At 39.9% G+C, this 20,795-nt stretch overlaps 7 protein-coding genes and 1 long non-coding RNA gene across 13 annotated transcripts in view; 4 read left to right on the plus strand and 4 right to left on the minus strand.

The window, feature by feature from the left end:
- The window catches only part of LOC135789956 (uncharacterized), a 28,849-nt gene extending 28,095 nt beyond the window's left edge, over window positions 1-754 (plus strand). Inside the window, exon 5 of the long non-coding RNA XR_010547685.1 lies at window positions 664-754. This is a non-coding gene — a long non-coding RNA (uncharacterized lncRNA). The remainder of the gene's footprint in view (window positions 1-663) is intronic.
- Window positions 117-1,653, minus strand: LOC135789953 (testis-specific serine/threonine-protein kinase 1-like). Its single transcript, XM_065300037.1, has 5 exons — window positions 1,347-1,653; window positions 927-1,279; window positions 650-857; window positions 406-599; window positions 117-343 (listed from the first exon to the last, which is right to left on the minus strand). The coding sequence occupies exons 1-5, from the start codon at window positions 1,488-1,490 to the stop codon at window positions 163-165; spliced, it is 1,080 nt and encodes a 359-aa protein (XP_065156109.1). The 5' UTR covers window positions 1,491-1,653; the 3' UTR covers window positions 117-162.
- Window positions 1,654-1,709: 56 nt separating this feature from the next.
- On the minus strand, window positions 1,710-5,303 carry LOC135789951 (solute carrier family 2, facilitated glucose transporter member 3-like). Of its 2 annotated transcripts, none has more exons than XM_065300033.1 (7): window positions 5,064-5,303; window positions 4,621-4,821; window positions 3,553-3,651; window positions 3,208-3,493; window positions 2,684-3,150; window positions 2,415-2,627; window positions 1,710-2,356 (listed from the first exon to the last, which is right to left on the minus strand). In XM_065300033.1, exons 2-7 carry the CDS (start codon window positions 4,696-4,698, stop codon window positions 1,958-1,960), a joined length of 1,542 nt encoding a protein of 513 aa, XP_065156105.1. In that variant the 5' UTR covers window positions 4,699-4,821; window positions 5,064-5,303; the 3' UTR covers window positions 1,710-1,957. The 2 variants fall into 2 exon arrangements, with proteins under 2 accessions (XP_065156105.1, XP_065156106.1); XM_065300034.1 differs by lacking the exon at window positions 5,064-5,303 and adding an exon at window positions 4,891-5,049.
- Window positions 5,304-5,449: 146 nt separating this feature from the next.
- LOC135804225 (probable protein phosphatase CG10417) lies at window positions 5,450-8,533 on the minus strand. The gene is given in 4 exon segments (XM_065318023.1): window positions 5,450-6,244; window positions 6,311-7,144; window positions 7,147-7,899; window positions 8,127-8,533. Coding segments are annotated over 4 exon segments (1,896 nt in total). The 5' UTR covers window positions 8,238-8,533; the 3' UTR covers window positions 5,450-6,046.
- Window positions 8,534-9,058: 525 nt separating this feature from the next.
- On the plus strand, window positions 9,059-11,911 carry LOC135803804 (ATP-binding cassette sub-family F member 3). The gene is given in 8 exon segments (XM_065317506.1): window positions 9,059-9,270; window positions 9,366-9,474; window positions 9,540-9,708; window positions 9,770-10,251; window positions 10,307-10,728; window positions 10,731-10,863; window positions 10,933-11,509; window positions 11,598-11,911. Coding segments are annotated over 8 exon segments (2,121 nt in total). The 5' UTR covers window positions 9,059-9,197; the 3' UTR covers window positions 11,754-11,911.
- A 28-nt stretch (window positions 11,912-11,939) lies between these two features.
- On the plus strand, window positions 11,940-13,506 carry LOC135803805 (uncharacterized). The gene is made up of 5 exons (XM_065317507.1): window positions 11,940-12,141; window positions 12,222-12,287; window positions 12,355-12,507; window positions 12,565-13,212; window positions 13,276-13,506. The coding sequence occupies exons 1-5, from the start codon at window positions 12,076-12,078 to the stop codon at window positions 13,456-13,458; spliced, it is 1,116 nt and encodes a 371-aa protein (XP_065173579.1). The 5' UTR covers window positions 11,940-12,075; the 3' UTR covers window positions 13,459-13,506.
- On the minus strand, window positions 13,502-15,225 carry Arl6IP1 (ADP-ribosylation factor-like 6 interacting protein 1). Of its 4 annotated transcripts, none has more exons than XM_065317509.1 (5): window positions 15,095-15,225; window positions 14,796-14,912; window positions 14,612-14,719; window positions 14,148-14,522; window positions 13,502-14,046 (listed from the first exon to the last, which is right to left on the minus strand). In XM_065317509.1, exons 2-5 carry the CDS (start codon window positions 14,805-14,807, stop codon window positions 13,828-13,830), a joined length of 714 nt encoding a protein of 237 aa, XP_065173581.1. In that variant the 5' UTR covers window positions 14,808-14,912; window positions 15,095-15,225; the 3' UTR covers window positions 13,502-13,827. The 4 variants fall into 4 exon arrangements, with proteins under 4 accessions (XP_065173581.1, XP_065173582.1, XP_065173583.1 ...); XM_065317510.1 differs by having other exon boundaries at window positions 15,167-15,182; XM_065317511.1 differs by lacking the exon at window positions 14,612-14,719.
- Window positions 15,226-15,495: 270 nt separating this feature from the next.
- Chro (chromodomain-containing protein chromator) lies at window positions 15,496-20,043 on the plus strand. Of its 2 annotated transcripts, none has more exons than XM_065299930.1 (7): window positions 15,496-15,646; window positions 16,050-16,139; window positions 16,195-16,610; window positions 16,674-16,819; window positions 16,937-18,950; window positions 19,009-19,264; window positions 19,340-20,043. In XM_065299930.1, exons 2-7 carry the CDS (start codon window positions 16,073-16,075, stop codon window positions 19,435-19,437), a joined length of 2,997 nt encoding a protein of 998 aa, XP_065156002.1. In that variant the 5' UTR covers window positions 15,496-15,646; window positions 16,050-16,072; the 3' UTR covers window positions 19,438-20,043. The 2 variants fall into 2 exon arrangements, with proteins under 2 accessions (XP_065156002.1, XP_065156003.1); XM_065299931.1 differs by having other exon boundaries at window positions 15,532-15,650.
- Window positions 20,044-20,795: the final 752 nt, after the last annotated feature.

The following is a 20,795-nucleotide window of genomic DNA, read 5'->3' on the forward strand; positions in this document are numbered from 1 at the left end:
TTAAAGTTTCTAAAACACTATGTTTGGCGTTTAACGTTATCACTACCGCTATTTGCATTTAAGTTGATAATAAATAATGAAGTAGTAAATCACACTAATGTGACAAGTGCGTAACAAATTTTTCAACTTTTAATTTTTAAACAAGTGAATAAAATATTACGACTAAAACAAACTAGACTTTGATAGTTGTCTGAAGTTGCCGTTTAAATTCCCATCGTATTTCTTGTAACACTTCGACGTGCTCGGGTAATTTTGATTTTCGTTGCGCGTCATGTTTAACCACACACAGTTGCCTACTTGCCGGATGGTGGCGCGCCGTTTCACGTCGGGTTCCAACAGGTACCTAACCTCAAAACATGTTTGGATAAAATTTAAACTACTAAAAAGTTTAATAAGTAAACATACGCAATGAGATTCTGTAAATGGACACAATGAGAACTCCATGCCTTTTGTGCAGAGACACACAGTGACCGATTAAGTTGATTGCGCAGCATTTTTTTTACATTTGAGTCGTCAAATGGCATTGTCGCTGAGATCATGACGTAGAGTATGCAACCCAATGCCCAGATGTCGTACATTTTTGGATCGTATGGTATTCCCTTAAAATAAATTGAAATTAATTTAAAATTTAATAAAACATAATAATTACTTGGATTATTTCAGGGGCGGCATAAGCAGCTGAACCACAATACGTTTCCGATAGTAAAGAATTGCCGTGTTCATCAATACAAAACCGAGCAAAACCAAAATCTGCTAATTTTATATGCTGTGGCGATGATAGTAAAACATTTTCGCATTTGAGATCACGATGTGCAATGTCCAGAGTGTGAAGGTAACTTATAGCATTCACAATTTGCCTAAAAATATTAATATTAATAACATGTTACTTAAACATTTAAAAAAATGTTTTATTTGTTATGTTATACTCAAAGAAAACTTTTGAGACATCCTCATCCAAAGCCCCTTTTTCTCGGACGTATTCTAATAAATCCCCACATTTACAATAATCCATGATAATGTAAATCGATTCGTTTGCTTCAATGACATCATGAACACTAATAATATGCTTGTGATGCAAATGGCGGATGATACTCAGCTCTCTTGGCAAGAACTTTTCTATAAATTCAGTTCCGGCTAACTCTTTCTGAATTATTTTACAAGCAACTCGTTCATGGATCGTATTGACTTTTCCGTTAAGAGCAGCCACACATACTTTGCTATAGGTGCCTTCACCAATTGTTTTACCACAGGAATAACCCATTGATTTTAAAACTTCTTTCTATTTGTAAAAAGTTGGTGTTTTTAATAGAATAGCAAAAAGTATTGGGTTTTAACTATTAACTTACATCATTGGGAGGTGGTTTATTGGTTTTTGACCGTTTTCCACATGTGAACAACTTCGCCATCTTGTTTATCTTTACCTTTGAGGTTACGTTGCTTACCGTGTCTGTGTTCGAGGAAGAATTGAGAAGTTTTCGCCACGGTTTCATCTATTATAAGTTTATGTTACAAATATTTCGATTATTTACGAGGAGGAAAATAAAACACTACTTTTGCTTGAATCATTACAGAATTTGACATTTCACTACGCTGTTTTATTTTCGCATCCTGTCATTTTAATTGTAATCAATTTTGTTTTGACAAGTAGCAAGATCTCTTGCCTAGAGAAGAAAAAGTAAATAGCGTTGACTGAAATAAACACTAGTAAGTAAAGTACAAAACTTTATTTATTTAAGTGAATAGTGAAACTTTCAAAGTGAACGTTCTCTTAGGCTAATCATACTGATTATTAGTAAAAATTTAGTTTATATCTTTGGAAAATTTGAGACTTGAAAATTCGAATCCAGCAGATCACCCGCTGTTGAACAAATACCTAACTACTTGTGTCGTCATGATTGCTTCTTAAACATAACCTAAATCCTGTGAATACTCGAGAGATACAATATTTTATTACCAATTAGGCAGTGTCACTGCTGCTGAAAGAACCGATTGGTGACATCGGTGGCCTTGGACGGCTGAGTCCATTCCGACACACTTGTGCGATGAAAGTCGGATCGCGCCCTCTGGTTTCAGGCAGATACAGCCGAATGAACACGAATAACAAGATGGCGATAGCGCTAAATATGAAAAAAGAGGCGGCGCCAATAACACGTTGCATTGTAGGGAAAGTCATGCCGATGATGAAGTTCCCGCCCCAGTTTGCCATACTACCCAATGCCATTGCGCTTGGACGTGGCCCTACTTCGAATAATTCCGATCCAATGAAGTATGGGATTGGGCCTAGGCCGATGCCATAAGTTAAGACAAAACCAAGCACGCCGATTATAGAGACGTAAGGCATCCAAGAGATTGTTTCCTGTGTGCAATCAACAAAATATTAATTATTTTAATTTATAGTGTGTGAAATTACTTACAATGTAAGTAATTGCCACGCCTAAGAGAGCTAAAAATACTGCTGCAGTTCCACAACTCAATTGAAAGACGCTGCGTCTGTTGAAGCGTGACATCACCGGAATTGATATCACCGCCATTGCTAAATTAATAATTCCTGCTCCAATGGTGGCCAGTTGACTGTTGCTTTCGTTAAGCCCCGCCCTCATGAAAATTGACACTGAATAGTAGAAAACCTATACAAAAATGACGTAAAACTGTTTTTTTTATTTAATATAATTTGTTGACTTACAGCATTAATTCCTACAAATTGCTGCCCAGCTTGCATGCTGCACACTAAAAGTATAGGCAACAATAGTGTCTTCTCGCTAATAACCTGCCCCAAAGACCAATTTCGCTTCTCCGATGCTTGTTCAGCTTGCAACTCCAAAATATCAGGTGTAAGGCACTCCGATGGCAAGTTGCGAATATTTTCGAGTTGTTTTAACGCTAACGTCGTATCTTTCTTTACCACATACAGATATTTAGGACTTTCGGGTAGAAATGGAATAGCTAGAGAGGATATTAGGACAAAAACCAAATAGAAACCTAAAAGTTGTGGCCATGCATCTTCTGTACCCAGAACGGTGTTTAAAGACATAATTTGGCCAACAAGTACACCGAAAGTGACGCCGAGTGGACAAAGAACACCGAGTGGTCCACGCAGGCGCAATGGTGCCAACTCCATTAAGTACATAGGGACTATACATGTTGCTAAACCTAAAAATAGATTAAATTTAAATATAATAAGTTGAAATGTGTTGTAAAATGTGGTACCTGATGACAATCCAACTAATAATCGTCCCAGAACTAATAATTCCACAGAGTTGGCTACCTTACAAGAGAGAAAACAAACAGAGCTCGCAGTTGCAAGAACCGTGCTCATGACAATACCGCCTTTGCGACCTAACTTATCGGCTAAGTAAGAACCGCCCAGAGAGCCAATGACGCCGCCCACAATAAAAATTGACACGATGGCTGACCATAACACGTCCATTGCGCCATCTTGCAGTGTTACTCCGTACCTTTCCTGTACACTAATGTTACAGAAAGACTTTATAACCTATAAAACCAAATAAATCAACAAACTTGCGATAATCAATAAATATATGACAATTTTACTTCTGCCGGTGCATTTACAACTCCAATGTTAAATCCGACAGTTAGTGATGATCCAATGGTCGTGGATGCGCCAGCGAGGATCAAGATAGGAGTCCAACCCTGGAAAATAACATAAAATGAAAGAAATGACTTAAAATATATATAATCAAACAAATTGATGAATTATTACAAGATGGCGGATGTGAAAATGTTACAATGTGTATTTTTAAGTTCAAAACTTTTATTTCCTTAGAAAAATAGTTATAAACTATATAAGTACGACCAATCACGAACAATAGATTGATGAAAAAACATTAAGCCACTCGTTTAGACATTTTAGACATTCAAAATTGCACTAGACAACAATTTTTGTAAATAATTTCGAAGAGTTCCCTTAAACTTAGGCCACCAAATATGCACAACCATTGCGAACGTCTACAAAACACAACGAACATGGCTGACATTGCTTATAATTTAATAATACTTTGCTTTGCATCATCTTTGGAACAAGTTATTAATCATTTCCTTCAATTTGTATCCAACTGTTGATAAATATTGTGCATTTTTTTTAAGTGTTTGCCAACATTAGTATTTCCTGTTCATAACGATGTCGGCAATCAAGATAAAGTCGTAAATAATGGGTGGAACTGTAAACAGGCCGAAAATCATCCAGTACCATCCACACTGCATTCCGTCCATCACCAAATAGCACAGCATACACGCAGCGCAACCATGTGAAGCGATCGCTATGAATTTATTAAGGAAAAACTCACAAACTCCACACGCAAACATTTTTCAGGTTATGTTTAGTTAAAACTATCAATTTTATGCGTGAAAATATGAAATTTTTCAAAAGGATACACAACAAAGCGGACGACTGACTAAACATGGTCAACCCCAGCAGGAATGCGAGAAGTTCGATTAGGATGATCGTTATCGACAAGCTCATTCCCAACACTAGCCTATGAATGAGAAAACAATCAAAACTATCAAACAGTAAGTTCACAACCCACAAATATGTAATGATATGCCAGCGGACATTAATAAAAAGCATGAATTCATGATATGATGTTGTTTGTATTGACATACTGCGTGTGCTGAACGTCGTAGGCCCTTTGTGTGTGCTCCTCGGGCAAACAAATCTTCACGCTCTCCCGGCTGCTCCATAGTATCGTGAGCGCAACGGCCAAGTGGGCGATGAGAGTGAGGAATTTCGCGGGGATCAATCTATCGCCTGACTTGCTCATTACCAATTGAGTCAACAAACCACTCCCGAAACTGGCAAACAATCTGAAACAAAGCAGATGTATTAATATAACATCAGAATTAATTTTGGTGCTATAAATATAAATCACTGACTTTTCTAGTGTTATTTAGGTCTAAAACTGTAGTATTATTAATTAAATTAACTATTTTGTTTCAAAATCAACAAATTTGATTAGAATCTATGTAAATTATGTAAATTTCATTCATTGACCCCGGAAATGCAAGTATTACATCAAGCAATGAACACACTGTATTGCAATACTCACAGGAATCCAGCGTCAAAATGGAGGAGCAAAGTGCGCTAACAGAATGAACAGCTGTACAATACTAACAGAACTTTATCCTTGTAGGCCGTGCACTATCGTGGACAATGTAATAAACATGAATCTACTAATTAAAATTCGGAATGGGTAATTCGAAACGAAATTAGAACACAAACACACACACAACACATAACCTTCGATTAGGGCAAGGTCAACTCTCAACTAATCGCAAGTTTCTCTTTTGACAGACTTAGAACAGCGCTGTTAGTGGCAGCTGATTGAAACTAATCGCCATTTCTTTTTATGATTTTCGAAATTTTTAACAATTTTTAGTTTAATAGCTGACACGTAACTCTAATGATGCGTTCTTATTAATAAATTGCCTTCAATTATAATTTGACACAATGTTCCATCATCTTTATTGAATGTTAACATCACTAACATTGTATATTTTTGTTTCTATCAATTTCAGAATGATGATGCTACCGACGTGTACAAAGATACAATTAGTAAAAAAAACAATCTATTACACTAATCTCCACGCCCTCATTGACACTTGCAAGTTGCTGTAGAGTTGATTGTTTTCTGGTTTGCTTGCTTAATAGTAACAATAATGTGTATATCCTATAGATTCAAGTAATGATAACAGAAGGCACCGCTAAGTTTCTTTACACTTCATCATTGAGTTACAATTACCAAATAAAGATTACATATTGTATGTACATCGACGCGAAAACTAAAAAACACACGCCCCCGTCTTTATCAAAAATTTTAAACACGCCTCAAATCCCCCGAATCCCCCCCGTTAAATGCATGATGTTGAACAATTCGAGAATAACGTTAAAAAATATTTTACTTACAAACTTAGAACTTAGAAAACAGCAAACCGGCGGCGCAATATTAAAAAAAAACGAAAAATATGTAAAGTGTGACGGTTTGAACGCGAGGAATGTCCTTCTGCGCAAGCGCACATAATCTAGCCGCGTTTATGTGCTTGTGGTGGACGGCAACTCGTCGGCCTCCTCAGTCTTCGCTCGTTTCGTACTGTCCGCCTCCTCTGATTCAGAAGCGGGGCGTTTCGCGCTCGCGCTCTTGTTGTTCCTGAATTCAACAATGATGGCGGTCATGTTATCACATCCAGTACCATCTCCCATCGTGTTTGGAGCCAGGCAATGATCAAACATCTAAAAACATTAAAACGTGTTCATTTGGTTGCATACCTTACATATATAAATATAAACACAACTTACTTCTTCGCAAATTTTTGATAACTTGGTCCCACTCTTGATTGCCGGCCGTACAAAATCCACCACCTCCTGACTAGACATAAAGTTCCAGATGCCATCACAAGCCAACACCATAAACTCATCCTCGCCCTCAATTTTCAACGTTTTGATATCAGGCAGCGCGGTGATCATCTGCTCCCTTGCATCTAGCTCCTTATTCTGCTTATAGGCATGATCACCAATCGCGCGAGATAAATTCAAACCGCCATTGACCCGCCCATCGGCAGTGACACGCCCACCAGCCTTGACAATTCGATCCCGTTCGATTTGATCCTCTGGTTTGTGATCAAAACTCATATCAATCGCCTTACCACCTCTACAGACAATACAACGTGAATCACCCGCATTCGCAACATACAGTGTGTCCTCTTTTAACAGAGCAACCACAGCAGTACAACCCGAATCCGAGCCGGGTTCCTGAATCATCGTTTTCGCGAATGCCGTGGCCGCAGTTTCATCCTCATCGAATGTTTCAGCATCCTCATCACTATATTCATCCTCTTCATCATCGTCCTCCTCCTCGTCGGCATCCTCTTCAGACGAGTTGGCATCTTCGACGGAATTATTCACACCGTCAGCATCATCATCGTCATCCGAATCGTTCGCTGCATTCGCGGTGGGATCTTCAAATGTTTTATCATTATCGTCGTCATCGTCTTCGGAGTCTGATTCGAGAGGTGGAATATCGAGGAGTTTCGCGTACATTTGTTTAACTGTACGCTGTGGACGCGTCCTCGCCGGTTCCTTTTCTCTGCATCCAAAGGTGAGGTAGGAACATCGACGCCTTTGGTTTTTACAGTCGCTTTACCTTTCTTCGGACTGCCATTTTCCATTGTTGGTGTTGTAGGCGTCGTAGTTGTTGTTGGTTTCTCACCATTATTGACTTCAGCATCAACATTCGACTCTTTTAAGTCTTTTAAATCGGAATCGGCGGTTGAATCAACCACGATTTTCGGTGGGGTGATTTTATGCCCGTTTTCTTGTTTCTCTACTTTTTCTTCTTTGTCTTCTACTGAGCTGGAGCTTGTCACGGCTTCGACTTGTTGTACACTTGTCGAGCTACTGCTCCCGCTGGTGCTGGAACACACGCCTGAAGATTCACCGTCTCGTAAGGATGCAGCAGCCGCGGAACTTTTCGCTTTCAAAAATGGCGAGGATGGTTTGTCATCTTTTAGAGACGCGGCTCGATTATCTTGTCGTCCGAGTAAGTTACTCGTGTATTTCTCGATGACTTGCTCGATGGGCATGGATGCTTCTTCATACAGGTGGTTGACGTTTTCTTCGTCTTCGTCGCTCTCATCATCGCTGTTTTTGTCTTTGGCCATTTCTTTGAGGACCTTGATAACGTCAGGTGTTGCGATAGTAGCGTCGAAACCTAGGAAGGTTTCTTCGAGGGCTTTCGCAACATCGCCGTTTTTATAGAGTTCGAGGGATTTTAAATAGTTGGGGAGTTTTTCTGAGCAGTAGAGTGCTACTTCGTGCCCTCCGTGGCCGTCGTAAACAGCGAAGAATGATGTGTTTTTGTCATAGTCTAATATGCAGTTGTGTGCATCCTGCAGGATAAAAACAAATTAATTTTTAATTTAATTTAAAATCAATTTAAAAAAGCATGAAAACAACTTAAACTAATTAAAACATTTATATTATAAGTAGTAGAAATATTTGTAGCAATTTACTGTATAGTTTTTATTTTTTATTGTAAATATTTAATGAATTTAAAAAAAATCCACTTGGATTTTTTGCATTTTCGAGGTTAGGAATATGTAAGATTGGCGCTCACCTCCTGACTAACGCGCCATCCCTGCATAGAGCTGGAGCCGCATGCCAGCAGCTCGCTGAGCTCCTCAGCGGAGATCTTCTCCGTGATCGGCTCGGAGAGATACGAACCCATGTTGAGCTCGGGTCGGCGTCTGAGACGATGTTATGTGCACGCCGGGCGTTTCAGAGGTTTCGGCGCTCGTTGGACGTTGCGGTGCGCAGAGTTGCCAACCGAAGCAGCGGGCGAAACAAATGCCACTCGACCGACAGCATTCAATATGCTTCGCACACGCCGGTAGACTTCGAATGCTGGAGCTGCACAGGCGTTCGATGTCGGCGTGACCGGCGGCAGCGGTAAAGCCGGTAGGACCAGGTGCGAGACGGTCGGGATGCGGTGTGTTTCCAGCGGCGGGCGCGCAGTTATAAAACGCACAAATTGCGCGAACTACCTTCGCGCGTCTCCACTACTTCAAATTGCAATGGTAGGTGGCGTTAATCCCAGTACATTTTGATGAAATCAAATATTTAACGCGTAAATTATATAATAAACGCAAAATAATTATTTAAAGCTTGTATACAATAAGTTTATTCTTATTTTAAACTTTACGCGTAACGTTTGTTTGAATTCAAATTGTTGAACATTTTATTCTAACAACTTCTAGCAGCTACCACCGAGGGTGCTGAAACATGAGTAGCTTACAAATTATACAAGGTGTTTCAACACTAAATCTATAAATTTAAGTTTAGTATCAGTCAAAAATGCTATTTAGCACTAATTTACACTTTACAAAAATTTTAAAATTGTTTGAACTATTGTTTTTACTTTAAAATAGCTCTTAGATATTCAAAATTTAGTCGTATTTAGCATTTATTATACTTTTTTAATTTGAGTAAACAACTGTATGATCGGGAAACGTCACAGATATGTCAAAAAGCTGTCAAAAGTGCTCAATCAGAAATATAACCTGTAAAATTGCAGCCTCTCCTTTCCAAACCCGATTCGAACGTGAGTCGTGTGCGGAAATCGTGGTTGCGTGTGAGTTTTACATGCCCACCGGAATAGCGGACACGGAAATTGTGTGGCGCTAATAAAATGACGAAATGTAGCGACTACATCGAGACGGAGTTTCCACAATTGGATGGCGATTTAAAGCAATATGTTCAAGGTATTTAGCATGAGCAAATTTCCAATTGGATTGCACCATCCATTAAACAGGATTAGACTGGATTAACTAATTAACATGCGTTGTTTTGCTTGTAGACGTGTTGAAAAATGGTGCTGACGACTTTCAAGACGCCGAGGAAGTATACGACGCCGTCGGCGAAGTGTTGCTACAGGTGTCTCTTGATAAAACTGAAGATGACATATGGTATTAAATTAAATTCATATTTTTATTGTATTAAAATGACAATTTTATGTTTTAATTTCTTATAGGAATATATGTGCTCAGCTTCTGAAGTTACTAAAACCAAAAGGCAATGATAAAAATGGACCAACAAAGGTGCTCAATGCACCTATACATCTTGGATCAATGGCTGCCAATCAAGAGACCAATATTGATGATGTCAAAAGCATATGGATGATGCAGAGGGATGAGAGTTTAGTAAGTTTCAATGTACATTTATATATTTTACATAAAATGTATTTATTTAATGAATTTTTAGAAAGTTGATTCTAAAAAATTAGAAAAAGCCCAAGCAAAACTCCAAGAAAAACAAGAAAAGCGTTCTAAGGATCAATACAAACCAGCCACAGCACCAAAACTAGAAAGTGCCACAGCCTCACAAGTAACCAGTAAGAAGGAGATCAAATTGGAGGCGAAGGGAACGAACAAAACGACAGACATCCGCATCGAAAACTTTGACATTGCTTACGGAGATCGTGTTTTGTTGAGCAACGCGGATGTAACACTTGCATTCGGTCGGAGATATGGTTTGGTCGGACGTAACGGTCTAGGAAAAACAACGCTGTTGCGGATGATATCCGCTGGTCAACTGCGCATTCCGAGCCACATTAGTATTCTGCACGTGGAGCAGGAAGTCATCGGAGATGAAACTATAGCACTTAACAGTGTTTTAGAGTGTGATACAGTAAGAAATGATTTGTTGAAGCGCGAGAAAGAGTTAAACGCGATGATAAATTCAGGGTAAATCATTAAATATTGCAAAATTAAATTTTTTTTACTTAAAAATTGATTTTAGTTCAACAGATCCAGCGTTGTCTAATGAATTAAGCGAAGTATACGCTTCACTTTTAAACATTGAAGCTGATAAAGCCCCGGCGAAAGCGTCGATTATCCTAAACGGTCTTGGATTTACTACGGCTATGCAAGCTGCAGCTACGAAAACTTTCTCAGGTGGTTGGAGAATGCGTCTTGCGCTCGCACGCGCTTTGTTTTCACGCCCGGATTTATTACTGCTTGATGAACCGACGAACATGTTGGATATTAAAGCCATCATTTGGTTGGAGAATTACCTGCAGAACTGGCCCACTACGCTGTTGGTGGTTTCTCACGACAGGAACTTTTTGGATACAGTGCCTACGGACATACTGTATTTACACTCGCAGCGTATTGAGCCGTATCGCGGAAATTACGAGCAATTTATTAAGACGAAAACTGAAAACATAAGAATCAGCAGCGCGAGTATGAAGCTCAGCAACAGCATCGTGCACACGTGCAGGAGTTCATCGATCGGTTCAGATACAATGCGAATCGGGCGTCCAGTGTGCAGTCGAAAATCAAAATGTTGGAAAAACTGTAAGTATATGAGTAAAATTGAATTTGCAGCGCCATCTATCAACTATTGATTTATTTTTTCTTCTCTAGGCCAGAATTAAAACCAATTGAAAAAGAAGTCGATGTGGTGTTAAAGTTTCCTGATACAGAACCTCTTTCTCCGCCGATTTTACAACTCAGCGAAGTTGCCTTCAGATACAACACCGCTCGGTTGATATTTGCCGATGTTAACCTCAATGCAACACTAGAGTCCCGTATTTGTATCGTTGGTGATAACGGTGCTGGTAAAACTACATTGTTGAAGATTATTATGGGCATGTTAACACCTACCTCAGGTATGCGGCATGTGCATCGTAACCTCAAATTCGGATACTTCAGCCAGCACCACGTGGATCAGTTGGATATGAATGTGAATTCGGTTGAGTTGCTGCAGCAGAGTTACCCTGGTAAACCGTCCGAAGAGTATAGAAGGCAGTTGGGTAGTTTTGGCGTGTCAGGTGACTTGGCACTGCAGACTGTTGGCAGTCTTAGTGGAGGACAGAAAAGTCGTGTGGCGTTCGCGCGGATGTGCATGGGGATGCCTAACTTCTTGGTTCTTGACGAACCGACGAATCATTTGGACATCGAGACGATAGAGGCGCTTGGAAAGGGAATAAATAAATATAATGTAAGTTTTATTTTGTGTTCGCGCATGCGTCGGCGTTTAAATTGTTGAATTTGACATGGCGGCCATTTTATTTCGTTGATATTTACAGGGTGGTGTAATACTTGTATCGCACGACGAGCGCCTGATTCGAATGGTGTGCAAGGAGCTGTGGATCTGTGGTAATGGCTCCGTGAAGAGTATAGAAGGCGGATTCGATGAATATAGGAAAATTGTAGAACAAGAATTGGAGGCGGCGGCCAAGTGAACGTGCCTAGCACCACCTAGGTGGTGAACATTTGTACCATGTATTAACCTAATGTAATTTATTACATGCATGCATTCGCAACCTCAACTCTCAGAATATGTGTAAAGTATATAAAGTTGGGTGGAACAAAGGAACTAAACAATTGAAAAAAAAAACAATCGAAATATTTCACCCCTAGAAACAAAATGAATCAAATATTTGTCATTTGACAGAATCTCGGCGAAGTCCCCTGACAAAATCAAAATTTCTCTGTAAAAAATCCTCAAAAATTCCAAATTTAAGTGTATTTTTTCTTCTTTGTTGTTTATATTAACTTGTCAGGATGAGTTTAACAAGCTGTGAGTTGTGCACTTTATACCAGGATTGTGAAACGATTGTGGAGTGCGAGGTGAGAAGCGTAATTATTGATCAAACAAGCTAACAATTATGCGCTTCTGTTTATTTCTCACCTTTGTTGACTGTTGACAGTGCCTGGTTGACAACGTCGTCGAATCTGCCATCATGCACACATATCCAAAGAACTATGAGTGTGATGTAAGTAAATAATTAATAATAATTCATAAATATTCAATAAAAACACATGGTATATTTGATTATACAGGAGGAGGCACTTCGTCGAGATATAAAAGAATACAAAGAACTCCTGTGGGCCATTAAGGATGAAAATACTTTGTTGAAGGTTAAAAATCGAAGATTAGAGGATATACTAAAGAAGAAAAACAAGATTGTTGACAGTCATTATCTTGGAACTCATGTAATACTTATCAAAAGTGGTTATGTTATGTTTTGAGGTTAATTTTATATTTTACAGAATAAAATACTATTTAAAGAGACAGTGCACCAATTCACGCATCGAATTGAAGCTCTTCAGAGTGAAAACGAAGAACTCAAGCAAGAATTGAATGACAAAGAGTCTATGATTCGAAAACTGCGCAAAACATTGAGTACTTGCTCCGCCTACAAACCCGCACCACGTCGTGTAACCTCGAAAAAGAAAATTACATCAGCTTCTACTTCCGGATCAATGGGTTCACGCACCAGTCGAGCTACAGTACGCTCTCAAGATCAAGAATCTACAGGAACCGAAGAAATCACCGAGGAATTACTAAAAATTAAACTTAAAGATATCAGCGATACAAACACCGAAGGCGAACATGATACAGACCGAGCGGTGTCTTGTTCATTATTATTAGACACACCACATGAAGAAATCGAAAAATTACATTCGGGGTTTAAAGATATTTTATCAGAAGTTGGCAAGTTGAAAGATTCAGTTGGTGAAATGCATGATCAACATGCACGAGCAGTTTGTGAGATGCGCATGCGCGAGAAAGAGTTAATGGCGAGGATTCAGGACAAAGAAGAAGAATTTGCATATCGAAATATACGAAAACAAGCGTCTGGAGGTGTTACAGTTGATACAGATCGGCCTAGATTAAGTAAAACAGCTTCTAGGAAGGTAATTAACCACAAAACAATTGATTTTATGTTAAAATATAACCTAATATTGTTGTCTATATAGGCAACCAGTGTATTTGCAAGAATTCTCCCTGCGCATCACACAAAATCACCTTCAAAACAACAAAAAGGTAAGAATCGCAACGGGCTAGCAATCCGCACGGCGTCGAAAAATGTACTCCACGACGAAACCGATATGCGTCTGTACATCGACGAAGTTTTAACCGAAATGAATCGCCAGAAATAACTTGTTTACTATGTTCCATCCAATAAACTCGAAAAGACTCGAATCAAATCACAACTTTTCTTATTATTCAAAAAATACGTACACGTTTCTCATTATACAACTTGATAGTACTTTATATTTATACATTTTATATTTTGAGTAGGCAATCAGTCTCTTTTAACACAGTTTCATTCAAAATGTAAGAAATTCACCGGACACACACAGATTAATTTGGAAAATAACAACGAAGAGAACGTCACACGATTCATACGAAAACATTTGCGCGCCATGTGTTCAAAACTCGCTTAAATCTTTAACTTATTCATATAAAATGTCTTCCTTTAAGGTTTAAGGTCTTGGTTTGTAGTTGCGCCCGCGCCTAAATTTTATTCATTCGGATTTGTTCTTCGCGTCGGTTTTGATACTGGTCATGGCCATGTCGGCGATTTTATCCGTCAATAACCCGCCGTATCTGCGCAGAATACCTTTGTTTTCCATGCCGGGCACGAGGCAGACGAACGTCACCAACGCGTAGGTCAGCAGCATGTTATCCACGTTGTTGCCGAGCCACGCCATGAATACCAGCGCGCTGATTAGAATTGTATAGTACTGTAAAAGCACAATATTAATGATTATGATGAGTCATTGATTACTAGACATATTTTAACATATTTAACAATATTTCAACACAAAACACGAAAATTTCTTACCAATCTTTGTCTTGTTGATTTCAACAGACAAAAGGACCGATAGGTGATGCATAACTTCTCTTTGTTGAGGACGATACTCCGGCAAATCATATCGTAGCGCTGTTCGTGTTTCTCTGTCCATGGCTCTGGTCTAATAAGAAAACCGGAATATAAATGGGGAACACAGAATTCGCTCACGGTGATTGTGAGGCAAATGAGCGCTATGGTGGTGAGAAGGCTGGGCTCCAATAACCAGAGCATCATGAAGAAGGTTGTGGTGCAGCCGACGATGCTGAAGGGATGCCATTGTTTCTCCCATTGCAGGATGGAGTGCAATGGAAGCAGCACATCACGCCAGCTTTGAAGCGCATTTTTCAAGTCTGCGATTTTAACTTCCTGCATAAACAATTTATGATAATATTAATATTTACTTCAAACTTTTTCTATAAAATTAAGGATAAATATAGAAAATAGGATAATTTTACCGTTTCAGTGGCGAAACTTAAATATTTTGAGCGCACATCTTTGACGTCTCCGGCGATGTTGTGGCGACTTTTTTCGGTGTGATAACACGCGTCATTGGGAATTAAATGCTAGGATAAAGGATAAAGATTGACAAAGGATTGGATGTGATAGGATAAAAATGTGTGCGTATAGAATTAAACTCACCTCTTCAGCCATTGTGTCGCGATTTTTGACGAAAATTTTGAGCAATTCTCTCGATGTGACTGCACGTTATTCGAATATGGCAGCTGGCATGCGGTTGCTGAGATGAAATTTTCAGTCCTGCAAATCGCGCGAATTATTATCGCGTACTCACTGTCACGCTGCGATTGTTGAGAAGTGATTGTTGAGGTTCGTAAATTGCAAAAACAAATGACATCTGTTTATCAAGCTTTGGTTTCTAACCCCGCCAATTGGACAAAAATTCAATCTAGGTATTTTCAAATGATTTAAATTAAACTCACCAAATAACATGCAATGATTATTTGCTACAACATGAAGATAACGTCTATTAATTTTATTTGCGTTTTATCTACTGTAAAATGAAGTAAATTTGTTGATAGGTGATTATAATTTAAACTTGTTTTTATGCACGGTAATCTGGGGACTTTCTGTGTCAATTCAAGGGTAAAAGAAAAAGACGCGTCCTGACAGCGCGGTATTCATCTAATTAAAGTAAATTTAGTACAAGCATTATCTGACCAGAAACTATACATAAATAATAAAACAGTGTTAAAAACATCAAATTACTCCAAATATTTAAAATATTATATTGAAAAGTTGTATAATTTAGTAATTTTATGCTCTGACACATTTTGAATTTGGTAACATTCTAGGGATTTTTACTCGGTGTCGTAGCGGCGAGCGTCGCTGGCGTTGCGGCGGACGCTGTAATCAAGCCGCAGTGATGTCGCTGCATCGGCCGATGCCGTGGTGCTACTTTCACATTCGTTTTGATTTTGACACAAAATCAAAATAAAACCGAGTTATTCGGCGTCCGCTAACCCCGACCGATTGTACGTATTGTTCGTAAAATAGCCGCAAGTCCCAAATTGCGATTCGGCATCGCGACCACTTCGAATTTGCGTTTCGAGCGCTTGTTGTTATTTATAGTTGCAAGCCCGCCATTTTGGCGTGCAGCGTTGTCTTTCACTTTGCGTCACGACGGGAACGAAATTGTTAAAAACGTAATTAAATTCCGGTCGAATTTGTGTTTACCAAGTGGAAATTAAATTATGTTAGTGGTGACGCGGGTGGCACGCGTTGTGCCCCCTTCGCGAGGCCTCGGTATGCCCCGCTTTTGTTTGACAAGCCAAAATTAGCGTCATAACCTCAATCCTCGAAGCGCAAACATCTACAATGGCGCGAATTAGTTGTGTTTTAAATTAATTATTTAAATAATATGTGAATTTTTATTAGCTGGCTGAGCGCCACGTGGAAACATGACGGAAGAGGTGGAGAAGCCTCTGGATGGGCTCTCTGAAGAGGAGAAGACCACAATTATTACAAGTAAGTAGCATCATTTTTTCTCTTGTGAACTTTCTAATATTTTCTATTTTAATAGATGCTGTAAAAGAGGTGCACTTAGCTGATATTCTCCTGTGTGGCAAATGCAATGAGGTGTATCACATGCTGGAGGAATTCCAGGAACACAAAGCAAGTGAAAGCTGCAAGGAAAATGGAGAAATCAAGGAGACACTGAAAGATGATAAGAAGCCACAGATATGGGCATTTACACTCTGGAAAAACACCAAGTTCAAGAAGATGGCATCAGAGGAGAAGGCACTCACATCATGGAACATGTATCAGACATGGAGGGCAATGAAGGAGCCTGAAAAGGAGACATGGTTGACTGTTGCAGCAAATATGCAGGGGTTGTATGATATTGTTGTGAATTTTGAGAGGAGCAAGTTGAAAATTTTACCCAAGAAGGAAGGAGAGGATGCTAAAGACTCAAAAGCTCCAGTTATTTTGAATAAGGTGAAAATCACTAAATTATTAAGTTATTAAAAATAATTATAAAAAAAATGTATTGGTTTATAGGTGATTAAAGCTTCAAATACGCGAAAAGCATTTAGGACGGGCGGAGACAGTAAAGTGGAGCTTCTTGTTGAGAAGTTTACGTCAAAACGGTACAATCCACGCAAGAAAACGTTTGAATATCTTGTTAAATGGGAAAATTTGGATGCGTAAGTAAAGTTTTTCTTAAAATACCAAAAGTTCAATACATTTTCTTGTAATTTGCGCCAATTACTCAATTTAATACCTTTTTAGATTAAATTTATATGTTTTGATTCTTCTAACAGTGACCAGAACACCTGGGAACCAACTGTAGCCCTCTACAACTGCAAATCAATGATGGAAGAATTCGAGAAAAACCTCCAAGCTCAACGAGAACAGAACCGCGTTCAGAAATCACTCGATAAAGCAAAGAAAGCCGCCGAGCAACCAGTTTACGAAGGACGCCCACAGCGCACCAGCAAACAAAAAGCGCTCAACCAAGTAAAAGCTTGGTGCGGTGCCGAATCACAAGACCATGGCGATAAACGCGTCTTCTCTGATGATTCAGAAGACGACGACTTCTACGAAAAACGCATCAAGATGGAAGCCGACAGCGACTCCGACGACGGCCAACCGATTGTCACCATTAAACGCATCAACAAAAACGGCGTCGAACGTCGAGTAGGCACCGCGCAAAAGGTGGACACCATTACCCTTCCAGAAAACATCCTTATCCCAGACGCTAAAGGTATTGTACGTATCAGCCAGAAACAAATTCCATCGTTAAGTTCAGGCGTGTACGTCATGTCAAAAACCGCTGGGATTATCAAATTGGACACAGCTGCAGCGACGAAGTTAACACAAGGCGGTGGTCAGACTGTTCTGAAAGTAGCACCCAAAGTTGGTCAGGCTAGTATCAAAGTAATCAAAAAGAGTAGTCTTGGTAATGATCTGAGCAACGGCGGGCAGAAGATTGCATTCAAGGCTTTAAGCTCCGGTGGAGTTTCCGCAAGACCATTGATGAAGAACTACAGCGGGAAGGTTTACATGCAACGACGGACCAATGCACAAGCAGCCGCAGTGGCCGCGCAGAAGAAAAACGAAGTGGAATTCGAGCATGAAATGAGTAAATACGACGACGAATCTGACGGTATCGAAGAGATGGAATTCCCTGAAGAAATTCAAGTACCTGTCGCGGAAAGTCCACCGCCCGAGTTTTCTCTATGTCCGCTTACGGGTAAAGTCGTCGATAAGAACGGCAGCGTCATTGAAACGGAAGAACCGCCGGAAGCCGATGCAGATAACGTGACGGTTAAAGAAGAATCAAATGAAACAACTGCAGTGACGACCGCGTCGAGTTCATTGGGTAATTTGGTTAATATTGCCGCGGCGGACATTTTGGACGATCTCGCCAACAACGATATTAAACCCGAAGCGATGGAAATGGCTGCGGAAGACTTAAATATGCAGGTTAATGTTAAGACGGAAACTGGTACCGCTGTCGCGACGGTGACGATACCCCAAAGTGTTTCATCACCACCGCCTTTAGTAAGAACAACGCCGACGAGTGGGCGCACACAAGTGAAACAAACGCGGATTATTCACTCGCCTGCGTCAAAGCCTTCGATTCTCAGCACGGCGTTAACAAATGCGAATATTGTACGTAGAGGTCCACCCAAGTTGGTGAGAAGAACTGATGCGCGTGGTGGTATTGTTCAGACCCGAATGCCACCACATCAAATCGTGCGACAAGTTGGCGCTGCGCAGCATTCTACGGTTGTGACGAGAGTGACGCCCTCTGGTGTCACGCAACAAGTCCGCCAGATTCGGCCTGGCACGCAAATAATCCGCAAGCGGATTGTTCAGGTACCTGCCGGACATGGCCAGGCGCAACTTCAACCCGGGCAGAGGAGTGTTGTTAGGCAACCAACGCGCGTGTATCAACAGGTGGTGAGAACGAGCACTCCTCAAGTTACGCAGGTTACATACGTTGCAACACCGACGAATAGTAATAAAGTTATTACGATGCCGCCATTGTTGGAGACATCCGTGGCGACACCTGTTTTACAAAAAGAGAAACCTATAGCGCCCAAGGTGCAACAACAGCAGCAGATTCAGCAAATACAACAAGTTGTGCAGCCGGTTGTTCAACAAGTTGTACAAGAGCAGCCGCAGGAGGAACCCGCTACGAGTCCTGTACAAGAAACAACGACGTTAAATCTTGGGGATGATGCTCCGCTGTTGATTACAGGGGAGGACGGGACGATTTATCAGGTTGCAGGTCAGAATGAAGATGGGCAGACGATTTTGATTACGCAGGTATGCAGCCATCTTAACTTTAAATTAAAACATAATTTTATGATGTTTTGTGTGATAGGGTGAAGATGGCGAACAACAATGTCTTCTAGTAGCGCCGGAAAACGCGAATCTTATCACGCAAGCGCTTGTGAAACCACAGCAGACGCAGGAAACTATTGTTCAACAAGAGCAGCCTACTATCGTACAAGAGGAGCAGCCACAGGTGTCTGTTGAGCAGCAGCTGTCGATTAACACAGAGGTAGAGGCGACGGAGGAACCTGCGGACGATTCGCAGGTTGTTGCACAGATCGTCAGTGCGAACCCTCCAAGTCCAGGTAGGCAACCAACATATCAACATATTCAACATTTATTTAAAATCCTTTATTCTATTTTTTATCTTATTTTCACAGGTGGAACGAGAAAAGTAGTACTAATGTTGCCCGACGGCAACTTTATGATGACTGAGGTGACAGCCGAGCAGTACGCCGCCTTGGAGCTAGATAAATAAACGACGAATCGTAAACATAGTGAAAAAAAATACTGGGCTCGATCGCGGTGAACATTCGAAATATCTTACACTCTCACCACCCTTTACCCTCTTTACACACACAAATGACTTTGAAGTTGCGTTGCAAGTTTTCTGAACATGATGTTTCATCGAAAAAGGTTACATATATACGCGTATAATAGCCATTAATTGATTAACGTTTATACTAGATTTACACGTACGGAGGAAAATCGAAGGAAAGTGTTATATTTGATATACGGGCATGTGGGAGCGTGGGTTAAGTAATAAAGTGGCGTTGGAAGTTGGAAAAGCGGACCTTTTGGTGTAAACATTTCGTGAAAAGTTAAATCATTAAATTTTAATCGTTTTAAAAAAGAGACAGATAATTACGGACATTATGTGAAAAAATTAATTGTGTATGACTTATTGAAGACGGGGATTTGAAGACATGGAAAATATATTAAATGACTATAATTGTAGCGCCAATATAATGTTAATATCAACTAGATGTAAGCAACTAAACGTGTTTAACTAAACTGGACACAAAATGTACGGGGATGATGCGCGATAATGAAGTAAATAAATTAGCTAAGGTTCAATATATTATTTCAAGGTTATGTTATGTTAATGGGTTATTTTAATAATTAGAGCAAGAGCCCGTGACGACCAGACTTTCGTCATTTTAGGAAAGATGAAATTTTGTCTATGTGTGTCTCCAACACAGGTAAGAACGATCCCCAATTATGAGACCTGGATCGTGGTTCCTTTGGCAGTTAACAGCCAACAAAGATGTACAAATGATGACTTCAAATTCGTTATTTTAGCAAACTCCATTGAAAGTGCAACTCTCAATGCAACTCAGTGCAACTCTTATACACTTTCAATGCGTCTGGCAGGATGTTAGAATCGACCAAACTGTCTGGCGTGAAAGAAAACACAGTTTCATAGCTCTCTGCATAATGTGTATCAAATTCAGCTTTCCTAATATAACGAAAGTAGAAAAGTTAAAAAATATTATAGTTTAGGGGTGTCTGGCTAGGGTTGGAACCATACCAGGTGTCTGGCAATTTGCAGCGCATGTTGTAATAATATTACGAACAATATATGTAATAATTGAGTTTGCTAAAATAACGAATTTGAGGTCATCATTTGTACATCTTTGTTGGCTGTTAACTGTCAAAGGAACCACGATCCAGGTTTCATAATTGGGGATTGTTCTTACCCGTATTGGAGACACACATAGACAAAATTTCACCTTTCCTAAAATGACGAAAGTCTGGCCGTCACGGGCTCTTAGTCTAAATGAATCAATACGCTAATATTTATAATGTGGACATCTTACTCAATGTGTAAAAGGG

The sequence above is a fragment of the Atheta coriaria genome, unplaced genomic scaffold (genome assembly GCF_025399875.1).
Source record: "Atheta coriaria isolate IRGN ID8LTWV9N9 unplaced genomic scaffold, Caltech_Dcor_3.1 hic_scaffold_3_pilon, whole genome shotgun sequence".
Taxonomy (NCBI): domain Eukaryota; kingdom Metazoa; phylum Arthropoda; class Insecta; order Coleoptera; family Staphylinidae; genus Dalotia; species Dalotia coriaria.

Excerpts from the sequence above, each read along its gene's own strand:
- Chro (XM_065299930.1), top strand. The coding sequence starts at position 16,073 with ATGACGGAAGAGGTGGAGAAGCCTCTGGATGGGCTCTCTGAAGAGGAG. Across the intron at positions 16,820-16,936 it reads AAATGGGAAAATTTGGATGC|TGACCAGAACACCTGGGAAC; the intron begins GTAAGTAAAGTT and ends TTCTTCTAACAG. Across the intron at positions 18,951-19,008 it reads AGACGATTTTGATTACGCAG|GGTGAAGATGGCGAACAACA; the intron begins GTATGCAGCCAT and ends TTTGTGTGATAG.
- LOC135789951 (XM_065300033.1), bottom strand. The coding sequence starts at position 4,698 with ATGGAGCAGCCGGGAGAGCGTGAAGATTTGTTTGCCCGAGGAGCACAC. Across the intron at positions 3,151-3,207 it reads ATTAGTTGGATTGTCATCAG|GTTTAGCAACATGTATAGTC; the intron begins GTACCACATTTT and ends ATCTATTTTTAG. Across the intron at positions 2,357-2,414 it reads GCGTGGCAATTACTTACATT|GAAACAATCTCTTGGATGCC; the intron begins GTAAGTAATTTC and ends GATTGCACACAG.
- LOC135803805 (XM_065317507.1), top strand. The coding sequence starts at position 12,076 with ATGAGTTTAACAAGCTGTGAGTTGTGCACTTTATACCAGGATTGTGAA. Across the intron at positions 12,288-12,354 it reads CAAAGAACTATGAGTGTGAT|GAGGAGGCACTTCGTCGAGA; the intron begins GTAAGTAAATAA and ends TTGATTATACAG. Across the intron at positions 13,213-13,275 it reads GTAAAACAGCTTCTAGGAAG|GCAACCAGTGTATTTGCAAG; the intron begins GTAATTAACCAC and ends TTGTCTATATAG.
- LOC135789953 (XM_065300037.1), bottom strand. The coding sequence starts at position 1,490 with ATGAAACCGTGGCGAAAACTTCTCAATTCTTCCTCGAACACAGACACG. Across the intron at positions 600-649 it reads CCGCCCCTGAAATAATCCAA|GGAATACCATACGATCCAAA; the intron begins GTAATTATTATG and ends ATTTATTTTAAG. Across the intron at positions 344-405 it reads CATTTACAGAATCTCATTGC|GTACCTGTTGGAACCCGACG; the intron begins GTATGTTTACTT and ends TTTTGAGGTTAG.
- Arl6IP1 (XM_065317509.1), bottom strand. Across the intron at positions 14,523-14,611 it reads TAAGTTTCGCCACTGAAACG|GAAGTTAAAATCGCAGACTT; the intron begins GTAAAATTATCC and ends TTGTTTATGCAG. Across the intron at positions 14,047-14,147 it reads AATCAACAAGACAAAGATTG|TACTATACAATTCTAATCAG; the intron begins GTAAGAAATTTT and ends GTGCTTTTACAG.